The 24889-nt window shown below is 31.0% G+C and overlaps 4 protein-coding genes, 1 long non-coding RNA gene and 1 other non-coding gene across 10 annotated transcripts; 2 read left to right on the forward strand and 4 right to left on the reverse strand.

Moving 5' to 3' along the window:
• Nucleotides 1-497: 497 nt before the first annotated feature.
• Nucleotides 498-6569, reverse strand: LOC122523015 (innexin inx7-like). Its single transcript, XM_043644531.1, has 7 exons — nt 2680-6569; nt 2350-2440; nt 2194-2266; nt 1871-2048; nt 1205-1542; nt 924-1114; nt 498-813 (listed from the first exon to the last, which is right to left on the reverse strand). The coding sequence occupies exons 1-7, from the start codon at nt 2765-2767 to the stop codon at nt 558-560; spliced, it is 1215 nt and encodes a 404-aa protein (XP_043500466.1). The 5' UTR covers nt 2768-6569; the 3' UTR covers nt 498-557.
• Nucleotides 6570-12908: 6339 nt separating this feature from the next.
• Nucleotides 12909-14821, reverse strand: LOC122523016 (innexin inx2). Its single transcript, XM_043644532.1, has one exon. The coding sequence runs from the start codon at nt 14174-14176 to the stop codon at nt 13100-13102; it is 1077 nt and encodes a 358-aa protein (XP_043500467.1). The 5' UTR covers nt 14177-14821; the 3' UTR covers nt 12909-13099.
• Nucleotides 14822-14885: 64 nt separating this feature from the next.
• Nucleotides 14886-24802, reverse strand: LOC122522996 (death domain-associated protein 6-like). Of its 4 annotated transcripts, none has more exons than XM_043644488.1 (5): nt 24250-24801; nt 22883-24041; nt 21979-22590; nt 21688-21881; nt 14886-15473 (listed from the first exon to the last, which is right to left on the reverse strand). In XM_043644488.1, the coding sequence occupies exons 1-5, from the start codon at nt 24346-24348 to the stop codon at nt 15444-15446; spliced, it is 2094 nt and encodes a 697-aa protein (XP_043500423.1). In that variant the 5' UTR covers nt 24349-24801; the 3' UTR covers nt 14886-15443. The 4 variants fall into 4 exon arrangements, with proteins under 4 accessions (XP_043500423.1, XP_043500424.1, XP_043500422.1 ...); XM_043644489.1 differs by lacking the exon at nt 14886-15473 and adding an exon at nt 19040-19316; XM_043644487.1 differs by lacking the exon at nt 14886-15473 and having other exon boundaries at nt 20484-21881; nt 24250-24802.
• Trnar-acg lies at nt 16579-16651 on the forward strand. Its single transcript has one exon. It is a non-coding gene; the product is annotated as a tRNA-Arg (tRNA).
• LOC122523048 lies at nt 17081-17346 on the reverse strand. Its single transcript, XR_006305235.1, has 2 exons — nt 17231-17346; nt 17081-17124 (listed from the first exon to the last, which is right to left on the reverse strand). It is a non-coding gene; the product is annotated as an uncharacterized LOC122523048 (long non-coding RNA).
• On the forward strand, nt 19111-21276 carry LOC122523027 (kynurenine formamidase). Of its 2 annotated transcripts, none has more exons than XM_043644547.1 (9): nt 19111-19201; nt 19303-19341; nt 19520-19607; nt 19740-19841; nt 19923-20057; nt 20169-20247; nt 20366-20557; nt 20626-20761; nt 20857-21276. In XM_043644547.1, exons 2-9 carry the CDS (start codon nt 19333-19335, stop codon nt 20989-20991), a joined length of 876 nt encoding a protein of 291 aa, XP_043500482.1. In that variant the 5' UTR covers nt 19111-19201; nt 19303-19332; the 3' UTR covers nt 20992-21276. The 2 variants fall into 2 exon arrangements, with proteins under 2 accessions (XP_043500482.1, XP_043500483.1); XM_043644548.1 differs by having other exon boundaries at nt 19151-19201; nt 19306-19341.
• Nucleotides 24803-24889: the final 87 nt, after the last annotated feature.

A 24889-nucleotide genomic window follows, 5' to 3' on the forward strand; every position in this document is an offset into this window, starting at 1 on the left:
TTAGAAAAGGGTTCGAACCCTTTTTTTCTTTCCTTCCTTCCCATTCGATTCGCATTCTTAAGTTCCATTTTTCGCAGCGTCAACCCCCGTACTCGACAAAGGCCAACCATTGTGTTAAGAACACCACTTTCAGAATTGACGCTAAATGAACACATTTCATCGTAACGCGCACGTCTACCATTCCCGTTTGGTAATATCTTTCTCTCCTTTTTTTTTCATTTCTTATTTCTTGTCTTTTCTTATCACTTCACAAAATACGAACGCATATTTGAAATATTTTGAAAGAAAAAAAAAAAAAAAACGATAAACGAAACAAAATTTTATTTAACGATTTTCCTCGAAAATAATCCTCTTCTTCACGGTGAAAATATTCCAATTCTTCCATACTATTTCACTTCTTCCGTTACTAATACGTAAGATAATAATACGTCACTTTAGAAATATGAAAATATGCAGTCTTATCTTGGTGGAACGTTTTAAACGATAATACGGTTATCTCTATAACGTTATTTCTCGTTTCTATATTCGGTCAAATAATTATTATTGATAAATTATCATCATTTTTCCTCTAATGGAAATTCTTCTGCATCTAAATAAGCAGTCTTATAATATTGTCCTTGATTAATGTTATCGAGATCTTGCGCTAATCTTTCTAAAAGATTTTTGAATACGTAATTATCTAAATTTTTGGCTATGTAATACAAAAATAACCAATCACCAAAATGATATTCCCTAGTAACCCTGACCACGTTCCAAGGATTATATTTACCAGGACAAGCCATGGAAAAAAGTAACTTGTTGAAACCCTCGCTTCTGTGTAGAAATACCCAAAAAAAAAACACAATTATATAAATGCAATAAGAACAAAAAAAAAATTGATAATATTCGTACGTAAGAATTTTATAAAACAAATGATTACTGACCTAGAATGCAGTATCATGGTTATCAATCTCCAGATAAGCCCGAGCAATGTAAGAAAGGATAGAATAATGAACCAATACCATAAAAACGTGTAAATCTTTTCGTTAATGATATTCAATGCCATAACGCAGAGTGCATCGTGAGTTTGTATCGTACCTGTGGGACCATATTTGTGGAATGTACACTTCGTTACCTGTTAATCATTGAAACACGTAACAAAGAAAGCATCTTACCGAACGAACAAGATAATAAAGAAGATAAAGAAAGTAGATATGAATCATACCTTAGGAAAAACAACATCGAGTGGTTCCATTCTTCCACCATAACTGGTGTCAGCAGCCGTTTTTCCAAGACTCAAAAAGGCCCCTCCGAGGAACCAATCGGTCAAATAAATCTGCATTACAACGTTAACGAAATTTAATATCTCGCACAAACTTAAATAATAGGACCAAGTTCGATTAATGTAAATACGTTGGATGAAGGAAGTTCGTATTTGTTGAATTTTTTCATCAACCTCGTCTTTCGATGGGACCACATATTTATCGTTCACTTTCATATTCGTTTCATGCAAACCCATGCAAGCCACGTGCAAACCTGAGACCAAAGCTTTAAGACGACCACCTGCGAGTAAAAAGTATTCAACGTGTTGTTATTTTAAGATACGAAATCTATTTAATCAGTTCATTTCGAGAAATCAGAATATAATGGCATTATTCGTCATATTGTATTGTATTGTAGGAAATATGATTAAAAGTGATATCGGATGAGTAATAGTTGACATTAAATCTATTTATCTATATCTAACGGGGAATTGATTAATTAAATGTTTACTTTATTTATTTTCCTTTTTTATATATTTTTTCCTAAAGTTCATCTAATCGCGATATATCGTATAAGAGTTAATAAACAGTTGTGTGATATCGATTGTTTGAAAAGAAAATTCACGTACCTTCCGCTTTACGCCAAAAATAATGTGGCATATAAAATAGAAGAGCTTGAAAAAATAAAACGAATGGCACCCATTGGTAATAAGCGTGATGAACTACCTCATCATCTTTACTAACCGGCCCAACACCAGGATGTGGTATCTCACCGTTGTTAACGTACGACCCGTTCATGTGTTTTACCTGCAAGTAATTTTCATTTGATCGATAAGAAACTCGTGTATAATTACTCGTATAACAAATTACAGGACTCTCGTTTTCACGGATATGAAAGGGATCGTTCCCCCATTCCTTGCATAACTTAAATACAAACATTATAGAGGCTCACCACAGTGAAAGTAGACGTAAAGAAGCAATAAGTTTCTATAACGTTCAATTTTATCGACGTATCTGCTATGCACCTGTTCACACAATTAAATTTTCATTTAATAATGTTCATTGAATTTTTCCATATATTCCAATTTCATTTGAATAACTATTATACCTTATGTGTTCACCCACGTATTGTCTAGCAGATACCAAAAGACTACCAACGAGTAAAGCCACGAACGTTACTCTGTAATGTAATCTGAAAACTGTGAGGAAAAATAATCATTCAATTACCTCTCTGTTTATTATAATATAATTTATATATAAAAATAAATGTAATTGAATATAAAAGAAAACAACAACACATGTCTGATTATACATCGATAATGGTTGACATCGTTGAACTATGTCACACTTGAGAATTTATCAACTGACACTAATTTTTAAAAAGAAAAGAAAAAAGAAAGAAAAATAAAACAACAACCAAGAAACGTTGAATATTTACCGATATTATCGATGGATGCCGCATCCTCGGAGACTTTAATTTTCACGTGATCTTTCAATGCGGCAAACGTTGTTAAAAACGTCGCCATTGTTTCGAAGTAACAACGTGGATACGAAAGAAATATTTAATACGACGACACGTCCTCTCTCCTGTCTTCTTTCCTTCGAGAGAATACGATTACTCAGCAATCTTGCATTTCTTCTTCTTCTTCTTCTTCTTATTTTTCTTTTCTCTCCTCAAGTATCTTCTTCTATTTTCATAACCTCTACTTCATCATCATCTTCTTCTTCTTCTTATTTACTTTTTTCTTTAATTAATTCTAGGTATTAAGAATCGTGTGATAGAGAAAGAATGATTATCATTCTCCAAACGTGTCGCCAGATGAAACAAGACTAATAAGTTTCTACTCTATATCTTACAATTATATCAATAGAGTGTTAACGTATATTAATCGTACCTCTCTTGATTCGACCAACATTCAATCTCGTGAACTTACGTTATCAGCAAACACGACGATGATTGCGCAGCAATCTTCTCAAATGTCTAATATGTAAGTCAAAAAATGTGGATATCTTTTTGTGTGATTGATGTGTAACACGTTACGGTGTAATCATGTGTGAGTGAACAAAGATAAGGAAGATAAAACTTACTGTATTATATATATATATATATATGTGTGTGTATGTAGAATATAAAAAATAGAATAGAATGAAAAAGAGGTGAAGTACTTTTCAGCACAATAGATTATTATAACTACATTGTCATAGAATCTTTTTAACCGAGCTTTATTCTGTCTTCTTATTGTTGCTGCCAACGTATATATTTGACATATGTTATGTATGTATCTACAATATCACGTTTACAAATATACATATACATTTACATATGTTTGTATTTATGTAATCGTACCGATCCTTGATCAGTGTACGCACATAATCAAATTAAACGTAACACGTTACGAGATTTTCTTTTTTCAGGAAGAAATTCTTTATTTAATTTCACGAAATGAAATATCGAATTTCTATTTTTTAATATACTTTAAAGTATTAATTAATTTTTCTTCCATTGGAAAATCTAATCTCTCGATTGAATTTTATCGATTCGCTTCATCAATGAGCATGGAAAAATATTCCGATTGTAACTTTTTGTTCTTAATATCTCGATTGAGATTTCTTATCTTTGATTTCTTCTTCTTTTTTTTTTTATTTCATTTCCTCTCTTTTCTGCACTGATTTTCGAATTTTTCTCGAAGATAATCTCGCGACGTTGTTATTTTTAATTTCTGTCGATCGTTGTGTTTATAAATGGCACGGATTTCTCTATCGAATAATTCTCAACGCGTTAATTGTTATACGTAAGATAACAATCTGTTATAAATGTTGGTTACGTTCGTGGTAATAGTATTACGAAACTTTTGTAATTTATACTACGAGCAGGTTAAACGTATAATGTTTCTCTTCTATGATGTGTCGTCAGTAGAACGATAATTATTACCACTCGAATTTGATCTGAGTAAACAGGTAAACATAAATAAATATCATCCAAATCTCTCTCGTCGACACGCGAGACATTTCTAGAAATTTCATCGACGAATAAATAATTGTCGTGGATTTAATTAACAAACAAACAAACAAACAAAAATTGCCAAAAATTATTCGAAAATCTTACACGAAACTCAATTCCGAGAACTTTTTCATGTTTCAAATTTAATCTTCGAAGAAAAAAAAGGAAAAATAAAGTAAAGATAATTGCACGTCATTCTTTTTTTTTTAATTTTATTTTATGAATTTAATGACGCCCGGTAAGTTCCAAGCCGGAAAACCAATAGAGATAAGAATTCTGTATCAACGTTTCCTTTTTATTATCACGCATTTCACGATTGTCATCGATGATTGGTAAAAATTGGTAAAAAAAAAAAGAAAAAAGAAAAAAGAATTGAAGTCATTTCAAAATCATATCGATAAAATACCAAGGTGTTTGTCATCCCGATTACGGTGTACGTATAATAATAATAATAATAATAATAATAATAATTCCCCGAACTGACATGTGAGTTTATACACTTACGTGCCAACTTGCACGCGTATTAATTAAATCCTCATACAAATATTGTATCTAAAATAAATCAAAATATATAAATGAATTTCATTATCATAATTATTAGAATGAATCAAAAAGTTCGTGCGTTCATTACGTTCAAAACATTACTTTGAAATTGCACACAATGAATTGTTTCTTCTATTTTTTTTTTTTTTTGTAAAATTTACTTTGGAAATATTAATTGAAAAAACTGCGTGAACTTTTAATTCATCTTAATGTTAACGCAAATACATATACACATATATATATGTATGTGTGTGTATAGATTTACTGTACGGAGTAGATTATAAGAATTTTATTTAGTGGAATGGCGAATAAGAGAGGAGAAACGTTGTTGGTTGGTTGTTAGTCCTGTAAAGTAAAGAAGAACCAGAGAAACGAAGAAGAAGAAGAAGAAGAAGAAGAAGAAGGCCATGAAGCGCGTGCAACTACGAAGGTGGAGGGACTTTGACCGGCCGTTGCCCTCGTACCAGGCCAACCCGAGCCAACAGAACGAAAGAACGAACGAACGAACGAACGAACGAGTATTCCAAAGAAGAAGACCCTGTCCTCTCCCTTCTTCGTTCCCTTACGTGCACACCAAGTAATACCTTTGTAGTAGTTGTCGTCGTCGTTGTCGTTGTCGTAGTCGTCATCTTCGATACTTGAGTACCAACCAAGTGGTACCAACTTGTACCTCTGCTTTTACAATCACCTTTCTCTTTCTTTCTTTCTTTATATTTCACGAATCCTCATTTACCATCTCGTATGTACTCACTTACTTACTAAGTTAGTTATTTAAGTTAGTTATATACGTACATAATACAATCGTATTATACTCGTTGTCAGTGAAAAGTAAGATAAAAATACTCAATAATTCTTTCAACGTTATTTTAAATAATAGTAAAAAAGAAATCTCAAAAAAAAATAGAAACCTTCTTCAAACTCGAGTTTCTCGTTTGACGAGTTTAAAAACATAGATTGATGTCAAACGAAAATGAAATAAATAGAAGTTTAAACGTATGTGCATGTATTCGTTATCTCTAGCATGTTCACATTATCTATGATATATTTCTATGAGACACACGATATATATATACCTGAAGGAAAAATTTGAAAAAATACCGGTAGCACAGGTTTTATATTTACACGTGCTTGTTTAAAATAATAGAAAGAGACGTTTGAATGAATATGTCTTTCTCTTTTGGAATACTGTCGGCAACCTCGACCCTGGTGTCTACTACCTATTCGTGATTAGAATGTAATTAACTTTTTGAGATCATCAGATTGTTTATATACTATTTAACATTCCAAGTTAGTCACAAGTAAATATATATATACATATATATATAGAAATTTTGCATTAAGTGAGAAAAATAAAGATAGCTTTAATGTTGTTCGTAGATTGCTATACGATACCGTTCATTATACGGTTAATCTTTTACCTAATCATACTACGACCTCGATCCGATTTCTCGATTATAAGTTGAATTTTTTTAAACGTCCATTGTAGAAACTCAGATATAGATCTAACTTTATGTTTCATCGTCTAACAACCGTGTTTTTAGATCAAACGCAAACAAACACAAAGATATTCAAGATTTAATAATATCAAATTGTAACGTATATTCCTTCTTAATTTTCATGTTATTTCTTCGACAAATATTATTATTAAAAAACTTATCACATTTATAATAAATTTCCTTAATAATTAGGCTTAACGTTAATTATACGAAAACACACGATAACTATTATGATAATTCGATGATAAATGATACGACACAATGTATATTAATGAATTTTCTTGACTGTCAAGTATTTGTCAAAAGACAAATTAATGTTTCTCTGTATATTATTATTTTACATTTTCATAATAAAGTAATTATTATTTTTTCAACGTTATTTTAAATAATACTAAAAAAAAAAAATAAAAAAAAAAATAGAAACCTTCTTCTTATGAATGAAATAATTATGAATGAATATAAATAATTATATGAAAATAATAATTAATTATGCAATTGTATTTTCAATAACAAATTTATATCGACTATATTACCTTAAAACGATTTTTCAACAAAATTGTTACGAAATTCCTCGGACAACCTAATATTATATATTACAACACGATCATAGTAATAACAATAATAATAATAATAATACTTCGAACAGTATATAACGCGGTTAGTTTCTTAATACGATCAAAGTTAACGTCGTAGTAATCGACATTAATGTTACTATAGCAGCAATGCAATAATTTTCCTCTTAGCATCGGCACCCTAATCCGCCGACGTTACGGGGGAACCTGAAATTGTTCGGACCTCGAATATTGCCTGGACGTAAATGAGAGAGAGAGAGATAGCAGCTATATTCCTGATCGTTAATCGCAAACCGGAGCACACGGACGTATTAAATTTACCCCACCCCCGCCCCTCCTGTGTTGTACATGCACCTACATGATCAATTCCGATGCACGTAATGAATCTCAGCTATGTGTAAGTAGGAATCATGCAGGGTCACTCGTTTATACTCTTTAAAATTCAACCAAAGGTCATTCCTGCATTTAATGTGTGTATGTATGTGTGTATGTATGTGTGTATACTTCTTGTCTTCCCCTCTCTTTCTGTCTAACCGGTGATCGATAATACATCGAGATAAATATGACGTCGTTCCAACATTCTCTCATCCTTTTATCTTCATTCCTTTTTTTTCCTTTACCACCATTCGACCTTTTTAAGCAACCGACGTAACTCGTAGAACCAGTACTACATATTCGAATTTGATCATACGAATTCATTCGAATATATAAATAACGTTGTTTTCATAATGATATTGATTGAAAATACGTACAACATTTTATTTGAAATTATATTATAAATAGTTTTAATATCAAATTATTATGTCATTATTTTTTGACTATAGTAATCAAAAAAAAAATTAAGATTTAGAAATTTAGAAAATGTTATATTCGATTTAATCGAATTTTTATACTTACTTAGAAATTGTTTTCACGTAGCTTATAGAATATTCATTAGAAAAAATATTATCGAAGAATTATCGATAAAATATATAACGTTGTGTCTATCGATATTATTAATAGTTAAATGAAATAATAAAATAATTAAAATTGAATAAAATAAGACACGTTTTCAATGTCGAATCTTACGATACGTGGAACTAAGTCGTCCAGGTTTTTTTCTTTTCTTAATTAGCATACTGCAGCAGCATTCGTCGTCATTCGTGGTTTAACATACGATCCTCTCTTAACGTGTAAAATTCAACGAAGATCCAGGCTGGATTTTATTTCGCTGATATTTTACTTTTCTTGATATTACTTTACAAAAAAAGAAAAGGTAGACAACGTTATTAATAAACTTACGATACTTCCTTCGATCTCAAATTCGCATAATCGGCGTTAAAAAAAGAAAGAAAAAAAAAAGAAGAAGGAAGAGGGGAAAGCAGACCAAAAGAAAAAATGAATGAAATCGAATAAAAATAAAAGGAAATGAAAGAACACAAATGAGGAAAGTGTTCCTTCCATTTTAATTACTTACACTTTTAGAGATACAAATCTCTTCTATCGTCGCAGTGATTAGGCGTACTCCTACTTTCCTTTTTTCTATTTTGTTCTAACATCTCTCTCTCTCTCTCTCTCTTATTTACTTGTGAAACGTGTTACGTCGACGAAAAAGAATAGTTTAAAAAAAAAAATGCAAACACACAAGCTAACAAAAAATTTCAAATAAAATAATAATCATAATAACGAGATAATATGATAAATTAATGTTGACGAAAAAAAAGAAACTGATATGTTAAAATTTAATGGTCTCTTATTCATCGACGTTTCATGAAAAAACCATATAGATTGAAACAATTTCGTTGTTCAATAATAATCTATAATAGAAAAGAAAAGAAAAAAAATGTATACATATATATATATATATATATATATTTTAATCATTTCTAAACAAGTGGCACGAGCAGAGGCACGAATACATATTAGCGATTATCGTAATACTTTTTATTCGAAGAAGAAGCAACCAACCGATAACGAACAATGACCACGATTATGGTTGACATTTTTCTTTTTTCTGATTTATTCTTTTTCTTTCTTTCTTTACCTGGTACAACCATTTTTATTTTACGTATTTGCGCACGCGTGTATGTGTATGTGTGTGTGTGTGTATGTATGTGAGTGGTGTGTATCTTTATCGGCTTTTTTTCTCTCTCTTTTCTTACTATAATAATCACGTATCTTCTCTCTCTCTCTCTTTCTTTCTTTCATGCCTTTACAAGTGAAATGATGACAAACATAACGCATACGCACGTTGGCACTTTTTTACCTTTTTTTTTTTTTACGGAGACCAACAACGTGTCATAAATGCCGTAAGCATAATTCGAAGGAGTTGGTTGGAAATAATGGCTTTTGGTCTTTCCGAGTAATTTTATTTGTTCTTTTTTTTTTTTTCTTTTCTTCTGTTTCATGTTATTCCTACTATTACTATTTTACTATTACTACTACAACTATCATTTATTTTTTTTTTAATACTATCTTTATTATTATTATTATTATTATTATTATTATAATCAATAGAATTATGCAAAAAGAAATATCGCACCGCCAAATATTTTTCCATTAAAAAATGGCGCCGACGCATGCATTTTTATTTTTCTCTCTTCGCACACTTCGAAATTCATACGATCTACACAAAAAAAAAAAAATAAAGAAAGAAAAAGAAAAAGGGAATGGGGGAAAAATAATAGAAAAAGTAAAAAGTAAAATGTAAAAAAATAATTAAGTAAAAATGATTTCTAAGGGAAGGAAGGTGGGATAGGAAAAAAAGTAAGGTTAGGTATGGAAAAAAAAAAAATATGAGAATCATATTACGGAGCGTTTTTTTCGATAAATCTCTCGACAGTCTTAGAATAGCGCATGAACACGATTAGAAAATGCATTTGAAATTGACACAATAGGGAATTATATATATATATATATATATCTCTCTCTTCATACTTTTTCTCGCAAATGTATTCTTCATTCTTTTCGTCAGATTTTATATCGATCCGTAGACAAATAATGATCCTTGCCGTGGGTTGTTTTTTCAAGGGTTACCAGGTTGTTATCCTTGAAAATTGAATTAATCTAAAGAATTATATAATTTTTTTTTCTTTTTCTTTTGTCACACTAATAATATATCCAAATCAATCATTCGTCAATAATATTTGAATACATCATACTACATCGTATAAAATGTCGTCTATAAATTGAATAATATGCATAGGTTGTTAGATTATTATTATTATTATTATTATTATTATTTATCGAACTTATCAATTATTTTATATAATATTTTGTTCAGTCGACAGATGTCATTTGTTTTATATATATATATATATATTTTTTTTTTATTATTTTTTCGTAAGATTTATAACAATATATTGTTATCAAAAATATTCTTTACTTTGTGTTTCGTCGAAAAATATTACGCTCTTAGGAGACACGTGTGTTTGTTGAATTTGTATATAAATTTGTATAACTATATATCGTACCACAATTAACGCGTACACACATTCGATATTATTTATTTAATTAATTAATTAATTAATTATTTATTTATTCGGTAACCCCCATAAAACACGCAGGGACGGGTTTATTATGTCGTCGCGATAGATGGTACAAAAAAAAAGAACTAAAAACATACAACAGACATAATGTATGTTATACAAATAATATTCGACTGTCCTGTAAATAGTAGTTTATATTATACATATGCAAATGTATATATTTATATATATAAAAAGAAAAAAAAAAAAAAAAAAGAAAAAAACAAAAAAAGGAAGAAGAACAGGAACGTTTTATCTCATTTTGGCCCCTTAGTTTAAACGTAATTAATAAACGTCTCGTTCGTTCACGTTCACAGATATACATGTATATTATTATGTCTTTTTGTGCGTGGAATGCAAGATATTACTTTTTTTTTTCTTCTTTTTTTTTCTTTTTTAATAGCAAAGACGGATATGAAAATAACATAAATGTAAAAATATGTATAATCAGTATTTCATATTATATCTACATGGTCTCTCTCTCTCTTTTTTGTTTTGCACTTTCTTCGTTTCTATTACTCCCTCTTTCGTAAATTATTTTTATCTAACTCTCTCTCTCTCTCTTTTTCTTACATATTTCATACATACATATAAACACACACACGCATACAGACACGTTCTTACTATCACCATATACTATATATTCGCATATATATATATAAATGTATCTCTCCCATAAGAAATGAGAACGAACTATAATATACAACACAATACGATATGATTATTATTATTTTATTTACTTGCTATATAAAAAAATAATTGATAGGACACATAAAGGAAAAAAAGAAAAAAAAAAAAAGAGAGAAAAAGAATGGAAAAATTTATGGGAGGACAACGTGGGGGGAAGGGGTGTACAAAGAAAATAGCGGTCTTTCTCCTATCTCTATTTTTTCTATAAAAGGTGTGCTGCTGTTGTTGTTGCATGAACAAAGGTAATAAAATAACGCTTAAAAGGAAATAACTTTAAATGGATATGTGATATCGATAAAAAAAAAAAAATATTTCATCTATGATATTTTAATTACGTTCCTCGTTTATTTTCAATTCGGTCAAATTTAATGATACCATTAGTTGAGAAACTTTATACGATAATCTAAGAATTATTTCGTAAACATTTATATATATATATATATATATATATATATATATATATATATATTTCTCGAGGGGGGGGGGAATAAAATAAAATAAAATAAATAAAATAGAACGAGAAAATTTTTGAAATAACGAATGAAAGGAACGTTGAACAAAGAAAATAATCTACTATTTCCACGACGCGTTACATGAAAAATAACTTTTTCGTGTTTTTGCCCCCTCCCCTTCATTTCTTGTTGTCCTACTATCTGTTGCGATAATACGCGGCAGTGAGATAATCTACTCTGGGAGTCCTGCTGTGAGAAAAAAGGGAAGAAAAGAAAAACAAGAAAAGGACAAAGGAAAATAGTAAAGGAAAAGTATAGAAAAAAATAAAAAGAAAGAAAAAGAAAATGGGAGACGCCGTCCTCCGATTTATCACACTATTAGAGACCGGCGTAGGTCCACGAGTTCCAGAAATATCTAAAAATATATTATACATAACCTACGACAAAACATTTAAGAAAATATTCTTGTGTTTTATCGGTCGATACTATCATCCTCTTTCGCTTTCACGTTTAAAATTTTCATTTTTAGACCCCCACACATTACATATTATATATATATATATTTAGATATATTTATCTTATGGTTTATACAAAATTTATTTCGAACACAAATTAATAAAGAGAAAAATAATCAAAAAGATCTATCTTTTCTCTTCTTCTTTTTTTTCTTTTTTTTTTTTGTATATATCTATGGGGGTGCAATGTTAAAAACGAGAAACGATCGAAATAAAAAGAAAAAAATTATTATTACATAGAGGAGGGGTCTGATACATATATAAATATATATATATATATACTTTTCTTGTTCTTCTTAATTCTATATCATCAATTTTTGTTAATCGTTCCCATTCGTTTCAGATCACCTATGTAAATTCACCTGTAGGATCTTACATAAGTGATCAACGTGAAAGTGCTTGTAGAATCGTCGAATGGCAATCGCAAGACTTCATTATATTTCTTTTTTAAAAAAAAAAGAAAAACGATAAATCATATAATCGAACGTAAAGAAAGAAAAGCGCGAGTGGTGGGTGGGGGAGGGGGGCTGAAGGAAAAAACAAGCAAGATTAGAACAATAATCAATGCTACGGCGATATTGATTAATAGTAGTAGTTTTTTTTTTTCTTTTTTCTTTTTTATATTCTTTCCTTAAAGCGCTATCATCAAGCATGTGGTGGCGTGTTAAATAGATAAATACGACTAGATCCTTTCGTAAACGAATAATTCAAATAATAATAATAATTATTATTATTATTATTCGAGAGGATCTTAGCCGACGAAAAAAAAAAAGAAACAGAGAAAAGAATTCTTACGATTGCAGAGTGGACTTTCACGAAAATAATCCAAACGGATTTTCTCATCCTCGACTTTATTCTCCTTTCTTTTTGTTTTCTTTTTCTTTTTTTTTTTTGTTTTCGTCAAAAATGACAATGACGATTTAATTTTTTTATTAGCGAATGACTTTCATTATCGTCGTAGGGGGTGGGAGGAAAGGATGGGGTTTTATAGTTTTTGATACTGAACAAAAAAAATTGTTCCTACGATTTCAGGACAAATATTGGATAAAACCGCAACGATGAATTATAACGAATGAAAATTGATTAGACCGTTTCTTTACCCTGTAACTTCAAGGCCAGATCTGATACAAGTTGCTTGTAAACCAACGGGTCGATATTCTTACCCAATTGATAAAGGACGAACCAATCGCCTATTTGACATTTCTGTGCGATCATTTCGATATCATGTTTGTCTGACAAACGTGAACGGGCACGAAGCAACATGAGACGCAATTTAGGTCCAGCAATAACAGCAGCACGATAAGCCAAACTGAGACCGCTTAATACAGCCAGGATAATGAACCAGAACCATAGGAACACGTAGATCTTCTCGTTGACGATGTTCAATGGAAGTACGCAGAGTCCGTCGAACTTTTGTACCGTACCGGAAGCACCATATTTGTGGAAGGTACACTTGGTTACCTTTGGGAACACACGGGACATAGGATCTTCCCGATCCTCCGGTTCTAATTCGGTGAATTTGACGACGTCCGAACCGTACGTAGAAAATTCCCCATCCAAAAAGAAATCCATGAAGTATATTTGTCCAACGACGTTGATGAAATTGAGAATTTCGCAGAAGAAAAATCGATAAGCGTAAAAGTTTTGCGAATGTAAATTCAATGCCAAATAATCGACCAATAATTTTCGTCTCTCGCATTTGACTTCCTCGTTGGTAAGATGGCAGTTAAGGTCGAGCATCAGCATCTTAATCCTACCGGCTTCCCAATTTTTCCAAAGATAACGTGGCACGTAAAATAGTATCGCTTGGAAGAATAGGGTGAAACATACCCACTGATAATACTTGTGGTATTTAACTTCATCAACCCCTTCTACGTGATTACGTACACCAGAGTGTGCGACATCCTGACCAACAATACCACCGCGATTCGGTACGGTAAAGGTTGAATAGATCCAGCAATAAGTGTCCATTACGTTGGGCGGTATTTCATCAACAATGCAGTCGATAGGGTCGCCGATATACTGTCTCGAGGTTACCAGCAAGGAAAACGCGATCAGTATGATCACGGTTGCTTTGTAGTGCAATCGAAATACATTATTGTCGATGCACACGGAGTCTAACTTGAGTAGACCCTTCACTGAGCCAAAAACATCAAACATGATTGCTGTTTTTCTCCTATACTATAATAGTCGATTAATTTGAATAGTAAATTTTTCTTTCTCCACTTCCTCTTCCGTAACAAGTATATTATCCTTCTCCCTTAATCACAATGATAACTAGAGAGAATATCCTTGAAACAACGCGTAATGTTTGCCTCCGAAAGAGAGGTTGGATTGAAAACAAAAAACAAAAAATAAAAACAGAAGAACTCCCAATTAGAAAAACTTCTTTCTTTCTTTCTTCTTATTATTTTCTTTTTCCCCGAAGCGCGCGCTTTTATTTAGCGAAACGTGGTACAACGACCACCTTGCAGCACCGCGTTGATTCTTTTTATAGGCGAAAACGTGAACGAGCACGTGCTTGACTATCGAAGTTAGCGCGCGCGTCCTCCTGTTGCGCTTCGAGATCGAATCACTACGCGCACGAGTGGTGTATCATACGACGACTATGCACTAGGACCGTCTGTAACGCACAGACCGTCACCGAGCAGCTCTCTCCTGTAATGGCCGCGTTCAGAAATGCCGTACGACATGAGGACACACCGCGCGCGTTCTACCGGCTTTGCGTTCCCTTTTGCTTTTCTCTTTCTCCTTCCTGCGCGCCCTTTCCCTATCTCTCTTTCTCCCCTCCCTCCCTTCCTTCCTTTTTTTCTCTCTCTCTTTCGTTTCTTCTTCGAATCGTCTGGTAGAGTCTCTTTCTTTCTCCCCCTCTCTCTCTCTCTCTCTCGTATATACTACTAGACTTTCTCTCCCTCTTTTACTCTAGACAACTAACTCGTCGACTGTGGGGTACCCGTGTCGGGAGCCGAGAAACTGTTCGTTGCTTCTGCTTGCAAGGGGAGATTCCGTCCCCCACTTTTATGACGCGACTATACCATCTCCCCCTTACGGAACGCGTCACTACTACCAATGACGTCCCACGATCTCTTTCCCTCTATCCTTTTCCAATGCGCACGCGTATAATATACTTAACCAATTTCTCTGGTTCTTCTTCTTCTCTCTCTCTTCTCACTCCCTCTCTCTCTCTCTTTTTCATTCTTCTACTCTTCTCTTATTGTGTTAGTCTTCTCTCTCTCTCTCTTTTACCTTTTTCTCTTTTTAGCCTTTTAACGGTCAAACCCATGGGGGCACGCACTACGTAAGGCTCCTCGGACGATTTCGGATGAAATCGAATGAAATCGTGACTCAGTTACCCCCTCCATCCAAGTTTGTTTTGTTTAAGCATGCGCCGTAGTACGCGGCAACAGCGGCGGCTGCAGTGGCGCTGTTACCATGGTAACCAATAGCTATGCGAATGCTAGAACAAAAAAAAAGACAATTTTTAATAATATACAAATATTGAAACTAGTTTTTTTTTATTGGCAATTGATCGTTTAGTTCGAAAGAGTATCATTTGTTAAATTATTATCGATTATCAATTTAGTTCATTGAATAATCTTTCCAAATATATAAGGATAACTAATTCAAAAATATTTCACATTGTTCAGCTATCTATTTCAATGAATATATGATACTTCTTACCTATGTAATTTACGAATAAATCATGAATAATTTAGATCTCATTCCGACCGTAAATGTCGGATAATCGAGAAAATCTCGTTGGTACAATTTGTATTCCAACAAAGATGTTCCCGGAAATGAAATAACATGCAGGAGTGGCATTTAATGTTTAGCTTGCGGTAATATACGTTAAACACTTATGTATGTATACATGTATATATCTATCGAAGTTTCCCACGGTCTTTCGATCCTTTCGATAAATCATTTTTATCGAGAGATAGTACAATGCTTCATTTAAATATAAACATTAACTTTTGATATTTATCTAATGGACAAGTTAACGCCTCATTTAAAGAAGTTATATTAATTGTAGGATTTAAGATTCTATTGTTAGAAACGAATGTGATTGTAATCCATTCCTATGAAATTATTATAGCATATGATGTAATTAATCGTAAGTCGCGAATCGTCACGAGTACCAAGAATTTAAGAATAGAACTTCTTCACTGACAAGACGTTGGGATCGGATAACAAGAGATATAAAAGCACAATGACAATTATAGTTAGATAAAATGTTACTTTGATGTGAGCTTAAAATAATCTTTAAGAGATATTAAATATGTTAAAGATAGTTTAATATCATTTATTCTTACAATTAGATCGTTTTATTTGAATACTAAAGAAAACTTAATAATAATGTTATTTTCAAGATTAAATAGATTTTGGGGAGAAAATAACTCGTTGATTATTATCTACTCACAGTTTTATCATTTTCCTATAATATGGTTCATTTAATTTATAAAAATTCATCAACTTACGTATAATAGTATGAATAAAAAATACTTCTTAAGATTATTTGCTGAAGGGAGTAGACCCATATTGTAGACTACGTCTCCAAGGTCGGTCCTGTGGCGCAACGGATAACGCGTCTGACTACGGATCAGAAGATTCCAGGTTCGAATCCTGGCAGGATCGTGAACATTTTTTTTTAGTCAATTTTACTATACAAATAATTTATATGATTATGTATTAACATAAATTTATAAATATATACTCTTGTGTGTATATTATCTTCCAATATGATTATTTTTATTAAAAGATGTATGTAGTTTTATACGATGCTATCGTAAAATTTTAATTATAGCACCGATATAACCAGACAAATTTCTTTTATATTTTAATAAAAGGAAGAAAAGAGAACAAGAAAAACTAATCGGAGCAATTGAACGTTCCATCTAAGAAGCGGAAACGTGTATTCGTTCTAATCAGTACGTATGAATACTACCTTCCTGCCTATCATGTATCATACTCATGTGTTTCTTCATCGACTTAATTCAGTATTTCGTCTAGGTATCATCAGAAGACATATTTCTTATAATAAATCACGAAATACGAGATCAATTATATGAATCCATTTATTAATATTTGTCCACGTCCACGTGGTGTGCCTAAGGCAGAAAACAATGTGAAAGAGAACCGCTGATGCCAGTCAACGTTTACTCACGTTTCTCACGGTCGAAGCATTCGAAATACATACATACAAACCGTGCATACCTCTAAACCCCTGTGTGCTTTCTCGATCCTCGGATCCTTTCTACGTTCAAATGAATGGGATAGTCACGACGTTGGTTTTTTAACGTCGACGAACTAGCAAGAAAGTCTTTCGGCTCTTTTACAACGTTTCAACGTTCAAGGAAAAAAGAACAAGAAAATTGGATTGCCGGGGATTAAGTATATACTTTCACTGGTATGGGCTAAAAAGCAAGCATCTATCGGACCTATCGTCTTTTGTCTGGAATAAAAAAAGAAAAAAAGAGATAAAAAAAAAAACGCACGATAGAATATAAAAGGATCTGCTTAACGTCATGGAAACTAATTGGAACCGAGCGTAGTCGGATGGGTCAAATAAATTAACCCATCGTGGTTGCTTCTTTGAAATGTAAGGAAGAGAAGGGCTAGTTGCAAAATACGTGTAAAGCGAGAAGGACCATCAAGGAGAATACTGAAGACCGTTTATACTGAAACGCACGAATTATTCTTCTATCCTTTACTCTTATCTCTTAAAACGCGTACCGAGAATTTCTAAATTCACCTGTAGTTTCGTATCAGTATAAGTATATATATATATTGGAGATTATATATTTCAATAATACAAGTTCATTTAAATCAAATAAAACCGGGGTGGTATTATTAATCAACCGCAACGAGATTCTTACGTTTGTCCAAGTTAATAGAAAGAAAAAAAAGAAAAGAAAAGAAAAGAAACAAAAGGTCGACGATCCGCCCTCGAGCTTGGTTATTATTCATATTTGGACCCCCATATTCATAGTTAGACTTCTGAATAGACATTCCTTTGAATTGGCAAAGAATTTTTTAGCAGGATGGGGTTTCTCTTACCTGCGGTCTGCGGACAGGTATCGACAAGGCGCGATACTCGATACGTCAGATGCTTATACGTATATACAAACACGTGTTACTGTATATTACTTATATACAGGTATGTGTAAGTAGCAAGTATATACCTGCGACTCCTCGAAGTCAACTCTGAGATGTTGGAGGAGAGAACGAGAGAAAGGAGAGAAAGGGAGGGGCCGGTTTTTCTGGTTTTGGTGTGCCTCAACCTTGCAAACTTTGCTTGCTTCTTTGCTGAGGTTTACGTACGGGATGATACCTCCTGCGTTTTAAAGCGACGCGTTTTCGATCACTTATTGGTTACGAAAAAAATCTTATCCGTGTAAATTGAATAATCATCTTCTATTTCCTTCTTTCATCTGTCTTTCTCTCCCTCTCTCTCTTTCTTTCTTTCTTTTTTTCTCTCTCGACATAAATTGACTTCGGCATTAATCCAATAAAAATATCAATTCGGCAGTAATCTTTTTTTTCCAAATTGCATTCCGCATTCCTTTTCTTTCGTAACTCGGAAATGTTTCATTCGATATCCGGTTAAACGTTTAATTATTGGCGGAACATTGAAATTGTTCTTAAATTACCGTTATCTTTCTCCCTCTCTTTCTTCTGATGGCTACTACACGCAACCCACAACCTTCGACCTTGGGCTATTAAACGAAAAGAGTATCTCATTATCTTTGGATCATTCTTATTCTTCATTCGTCAGATATTATAATATTGTATTACATAAATGAATAAATATATATAACTGTAACATAAAATATTGATAATTTCATTAACAATAAACTTAAAAAATTTCAATTAGATTAGATTAAGCGTTTTCTTGTATTCTTTTTTTTTACAAAGTGCAAAATATAGATTTCTTTGTTTTTTTTTTTTTTCCCCCAATAATTTTACATTAGTCCTTACGTTTGCATCAAACGTGTCAAGTTCTCCATCGATAGTTTTTCTTTCTTATATTTTCCTTCAGTTTAGTTTTTCTCCATTAGGGTAATCCGTACAACGAACATGAGCCGCCATCTACCAAGAGATATTTAACATCCGATTTTACTGTAATATTGTTTGCTTTTTTTTTTTCACTGTGCAGTTTTCTGCATATTCAATAGATATTACGTAGTAAGTATGATAATATATAAATCAAGTAAACTAATACTGATATAATCTCACAAGTATTTTGAAATTATAATAATAATTGTTGCAATCTCATTCCGTACTAGTAGTCTGGTGGTAGCTAAAGAGGAAAGAAAATGTCGACTGTAAGTAACGTTTTATACGATCAATAATATTCATTATAATTCCATAAAAATGTATATCGTATTTAATTGTTTAAACAAAATTTTAAAAATAATTTATATCTAACAATTATATTATACATATTTTTTCTTATTATTTGGCCAAGCGTTTTTAACGAGCATTTTTTTTATTTTCTATCAGTTAGAAAAATTGTATTCACCAAGCGAATGGAGCAAGAGATTTAAATCAGCAGAGATGATGTCTCGATATTTGATTTTTGCAGCAGATGGTACGACTACTTACTTTATTTGTTTAAGTTCTTGTATAAAAAAAAAAAAAAAGAACAACAGAAAAAATATATTAAAGAACAATTTTAAAACAAGCTCAAACATATGATTGATAACAACAAATTATTTTACAGTAACGAAAAAGGCACGAAACACTACGAAATGCATTTTAGATATCCCATATGGTCCAACAGAACGCACGAAATACGATATTTATGGAACCGATTTGCCAGATGGTATCAATGAATAATTAACAAAGAAATTATCTCTCTCTTTTATTAAAACTTAATTATTGTATTTTTTTTATCTTTTCTTAGACGCGCCAATGTTAATATTTATTCACGGTGGTTATTGGCAAGAATTTAGCAAAGATTTCGCAGGGTTTTCAGTGCCAGTTCTCGTAGAAAATAAAATCAAAGTAGCAGTCGTCGGTTTCGATTTGTGTCCCGACGGTAAAATCTATTTACAAATTTTCACTATTATATAATAATAATTTAAATAATATTGAAAAGAAAAAAAAAAATAAAACAACCCGTCGAATTAATAATTCTTTCGTTGTTCAGTTAAATTGAAAGACATCGTTTCTCAAGTCAAAATTGCGATAGAAAAGATCGTAAGTTCTGCCCTAAAATCCGGATGTCGGTATGTACAATTATAATTCTGTTATATAATAATTCTTATTAATATAAAAAGATGTCACGTATGAAAAATTTGTACAAATTTCTATTATCGCGCGATATTATTGAACATAATACTACAGGTGCGTTTGGATCGCTGGTCATAGTTCCGGTGCACATTTGACAGCTGCCCTATTACACGATACAAACTGGATTAAATATATGACAGAGTTAGGATACTTTCAATTGATAAAAGGTTTGTTGCTTATTAGCGGAATTTATAATATAGAACCTGTTATCAACACCTCATACAACGAAGCCTTGAAACTTACTGAGTAAGTATTGTATCATCTTTTGTTTTTCATCTTTTGTATACAATATTATTTAACAATATTTTTTATAGAGAAGATATTAAAGAATTCAATTTGTCTACTCTTGATACTAAAGGATATACTCCCATTAAAAATTTTAAAGTAATTGCGACTGTAGGAGAATATGACTCTCCTATATTTATTAATGAAACACGTGAATATGCTCAAGTAAGTATTTCTATTGTATAAAATTAATATTTAAATTTATCAAGTTGAACAGTTTCCATTTTATTGTATTTTGTTTTCTTGTTTTTTTTTTTCAGAAAGCCATGTCTTTCGTGGATAACGTAGAATATATTTTATTACGCGATATTGATCATTTTAACATAGTAGAAAATTTATTGAATGCTGAATTTGTTTTAACACAATTAATCTTGCAACATATGAATAATGCATAAAAATGGTATTACCTAACATAAATAATTTAAACAAAAAAAAAAGAATACATACACACATTCATACTTACGCGCATACATACTTTTAATACAAGTTTCATAAATGTTTATCAACTAAATAGATTTAATTACTTTTATATGTATTATTCAATTTATGGTTGTATTGTTTCTACATATAAATACAGTTATTTTAATATTTAAATACACATATAAAATACTCAACACTAAAGCATATGTACTAATTATAAGTATTGTTAGATCGTACATATTATCAAAGTAATCAAGGTATATTTGTTTTGTTTGCAGTCATTTTGGCTTATTTTCTGAATTCTTTTTAACAGGCACTCCTACTGAATTTTTATTATATACTTCCGTTGGTATAACAAGATGCATAAAAGTTTGTTTTTTTATTGTTTCGTTATTATTCTCTTTACTACTTATATTTTGTCGACCAGAAGAATGTGGTAAATGTACAATAGTATTACGGGAACTCAAATCAACTACCTTTTTTATTATAGTTATGGGTTTCAACTTGGAATTATCTATTTTTATTGGATTTAATTTTAAGTAATTATTAGAAATATTTTTAACACTAATAAGACTTTTATTTGTCAAATTTGCGGGCACCAACAAAGATTTGTATTTTTTAGTTATCGTAGGAAATATTGCCTTTTTAACTTTATGATTAGGTATACTTACTTTTGCCATAGCTACGTCATTAGTAAGATCAATTACTTCTTTCGATGATCCGTTTTCTGCATTTTGAATTTTTTGTTTGTTATCTTCCCAGGTTGTAGGATGTTTTGCAAATGAACGTACTCGTAATGTAGGTTTGTTATCTACCGTTGTTGTACTGCAGCCATCATCCAGTGGTATAATTTCATCATTTTTATCTATGAAATATATACTTTGATTATATGTCAAATACAAAATTAATTCTACATTAAAGTATATTCATTCTTTTTAAATAATATTAGCCGTTAATTGTACCTTCTATATCATTGTTATTTAATGTGGATGGTTGTTGAATTACTGGTATTTCTGATTCTTTTGCTGGACTAGATTTTTCAATCACTTTTTCAGAACACACAAGTACTTCTTTTACATTTGTTATTACTATATCTTCATTATCTTTATCTTTACATGTCTTTGATAAATCTTTCTCCAATCTAATCTCATTTTCAGGGGAATTACTTTTTATTTCATTTTTATTTGATTCACTGCTAGTAATACTTTTGTTATCTTCAGTATCTTCAGTATCTTCACTGTCATTGTCAAAATCATCTTCATCTTCATCATCCTCTTCGCTGTTTTCATCTTCATCTTTAGATTCTACATTGCTATCTTCGGTATCACTATTTTCTGTACTTGCTTTATTTTCTGGCGATTTCATTTCTTCTTGTTTCTTCACAAAATCTTGAAATATTTGAGTTAGCTTCTGCTGACCGATCTCCTGATTTTTACGTAATTTTTGAGCAAGTTCTTGGTCTTTTAACGCTGGATCATCTTGTTTATTTTCCAAAGATAAAGAAAATGTATCCCAGTAATCAATACGCCTAGCACGTTGTAAATGTTCTCCCAAATCAGTAAAAGCTTTTTTGGCTGTATAACAGATATTAGTTAACTATAAAGTTATTTTTTATTACATATTTAATTCTTTTGCTACGGTATGCAACTGGGATTTTTCTAAATACAACACTTAATGAAACAGCAAATATGCATTTTTCAATGCATCAATTATTTGCAATCGTATTTTTCTTTTAATGTAATGCCAAATATTGTCCGTAAGTGAATTTTAGATTAAGAAAACAAACTCCGGTTAAGTGTTTGTGTTTTGGGAGCCAGTTCCGCAGTAGAAAAAAGGGTTAAATTATTGTTATTAGAATGTACTTACCAATATGAGCCTGCTTTTTTGCACTTAATCCTAAATTATTTCTTTCATTACAACTGGAAACACATTTCAATATGTCTCTGTAATCTGGAAATATTAAATCATCCGTAAATCTGCCACCTTTTTTTAATTTGTTTCTTTTAGTGATCTTTGCATTTATGAAATTGGTAATTGCATAATCGACGCTACTAATTTGAGTTGTATTTAAATGCTTGGGTCTTAAATATGAACGACCTGCATCTTGATTGTCACCCGTTATGCGACAATATTCATTATACAATTTGACCATTCTTTCTTTATATTTTTCAAGCTTAATAAAGTTGCTGTTATCTTCATCATCGAAATTTACTTCAGCCTCTTCTAATATTTTGATTCTTTTACTACACATATTCATTACTTTCTTTATTTTCTTAAATTTTCTTTTCGTATCAGGATCCATGGTATTATCTTCAAAATCTTCTTCATCTATTTCTGTTTCTGTTATATTATTCTCATTAATTAAAGATGAAGATGCTTTAGAACTCTGTGATACATCCGTACGAACATTAGTTTCATTCGTTTCAATTTGTAAAGCACTTTTTGAATTTTTGTTAGATCTAGATTTCATCTCAACTTTGACATCCATAATATGTTGAAATATCATTTTATCGGAAGACAAAATGGCGTTGCGCTTATTGTTCAAAAAATTTTGGAAAGCTTCAGATTTTGCATACACAGGATTCATTTGTTCATACCGTCTTTTAAGTTTATTAACTATTATTTCCATTGCGGGTTCTCGTCTTTTTTGTAAACACAAACTTAAAAAACTAGGAAATATATCTTGTTCTGGAAGGGATATATTTTTTTTCTTCTTAATAATCAACTGCGGCTTTACTATTTTTCTACTTGCAGGTACAGATGAATACTCTTGCGTTTCAACACCATTTTGTTTAGAACTATCGTTTGCTATGAGACTATTAGTTTCTTGACATGGTTCTGTCTTAATCCTTTTATCTGTACCATTTTCCTTTGCATCAGAAATCCCATCTATTTCTGATACTTTACGTTTTTTATTAATTATATCTTGTTTTTGATTATTACATGTAATTTCTGTGCTTGCATTTACAATATTAAACTTATTAACTTCATTGTTGCAAGGTTGAGGTTTTTGTTTATCGTTTATCTACAAGAATATATAAATAAATTCAAAAAGAATGAAAAATATTAACCATTATGTGCATATAATAACTCAAATATTACTTCTACTTAAAATAGGATCAATAGTTTGTAAGTATTATAATTTATAGGAAAAATATATATTGAATAATATTTAAAATAGGTATTAAAAATAAGAGATAAAGTTTGATAAATTTAATGTACATTTAACAAACCTTTTCATTTTCATCGTCAGATGAGATACAGATAACTTCTCTTTTATCCATGACCATAACCTTGCTTTTGTCTTGATCTCTTCCGTTGTTAGAATTCATGACAAATCATTCGAAGAACGAATGAGTTTTCATAGGTAACACCAAGCATTAACAGCATTGATAATAAATTAATTTCTGTTTTATCAATAATTTTGATTTTTAAAGAAAATAGAACTGTACGTCACATAAAACATAAAACCACTTAATTACAATATACTACATATTATTACAAATCTTGATTAATTGGTATTATTTTTGTTCCCATTCCTTCGTTTGACGTCCCAAATAATTAGATAAATTCAAAATAAAATTTAATGCATCAGCACGAAAACTACAGTTTCATAAAAGATAATTTAGGAACGCGCTGTAGGAAAGTATCAACTGTTACCACAATAGTAAATTTAAATCGAATACGGTTAAGAAAGGAATGGAAATGACATTTTCTAATATTAAATAACATAAATAAACAAAATAATATAAATACATTATGTAGAATAATATCTATAAAAATACATTTTGTATAATTTCAATATAAAAAATTTCATTATTGGGGTAAAATAATCATTTTCTTACAAATTTTCTTCGAATACATATAAACAGA

This window comes from Polistes fuscatus, unplaced genomic scaffold (genome assembly GCF_010416935.1).
Source record: "Polistes fuscatus isolate 324 unplaced genomic scaffold, CU_Pfus_HIC Scaffold6, whole genome shotgun sequence".
NCBI lineage: Eukaryota > Metazoa > Arthropoda > Insecta > Hymenoptera > Vespidae > Polistes > Polistes fuscatus.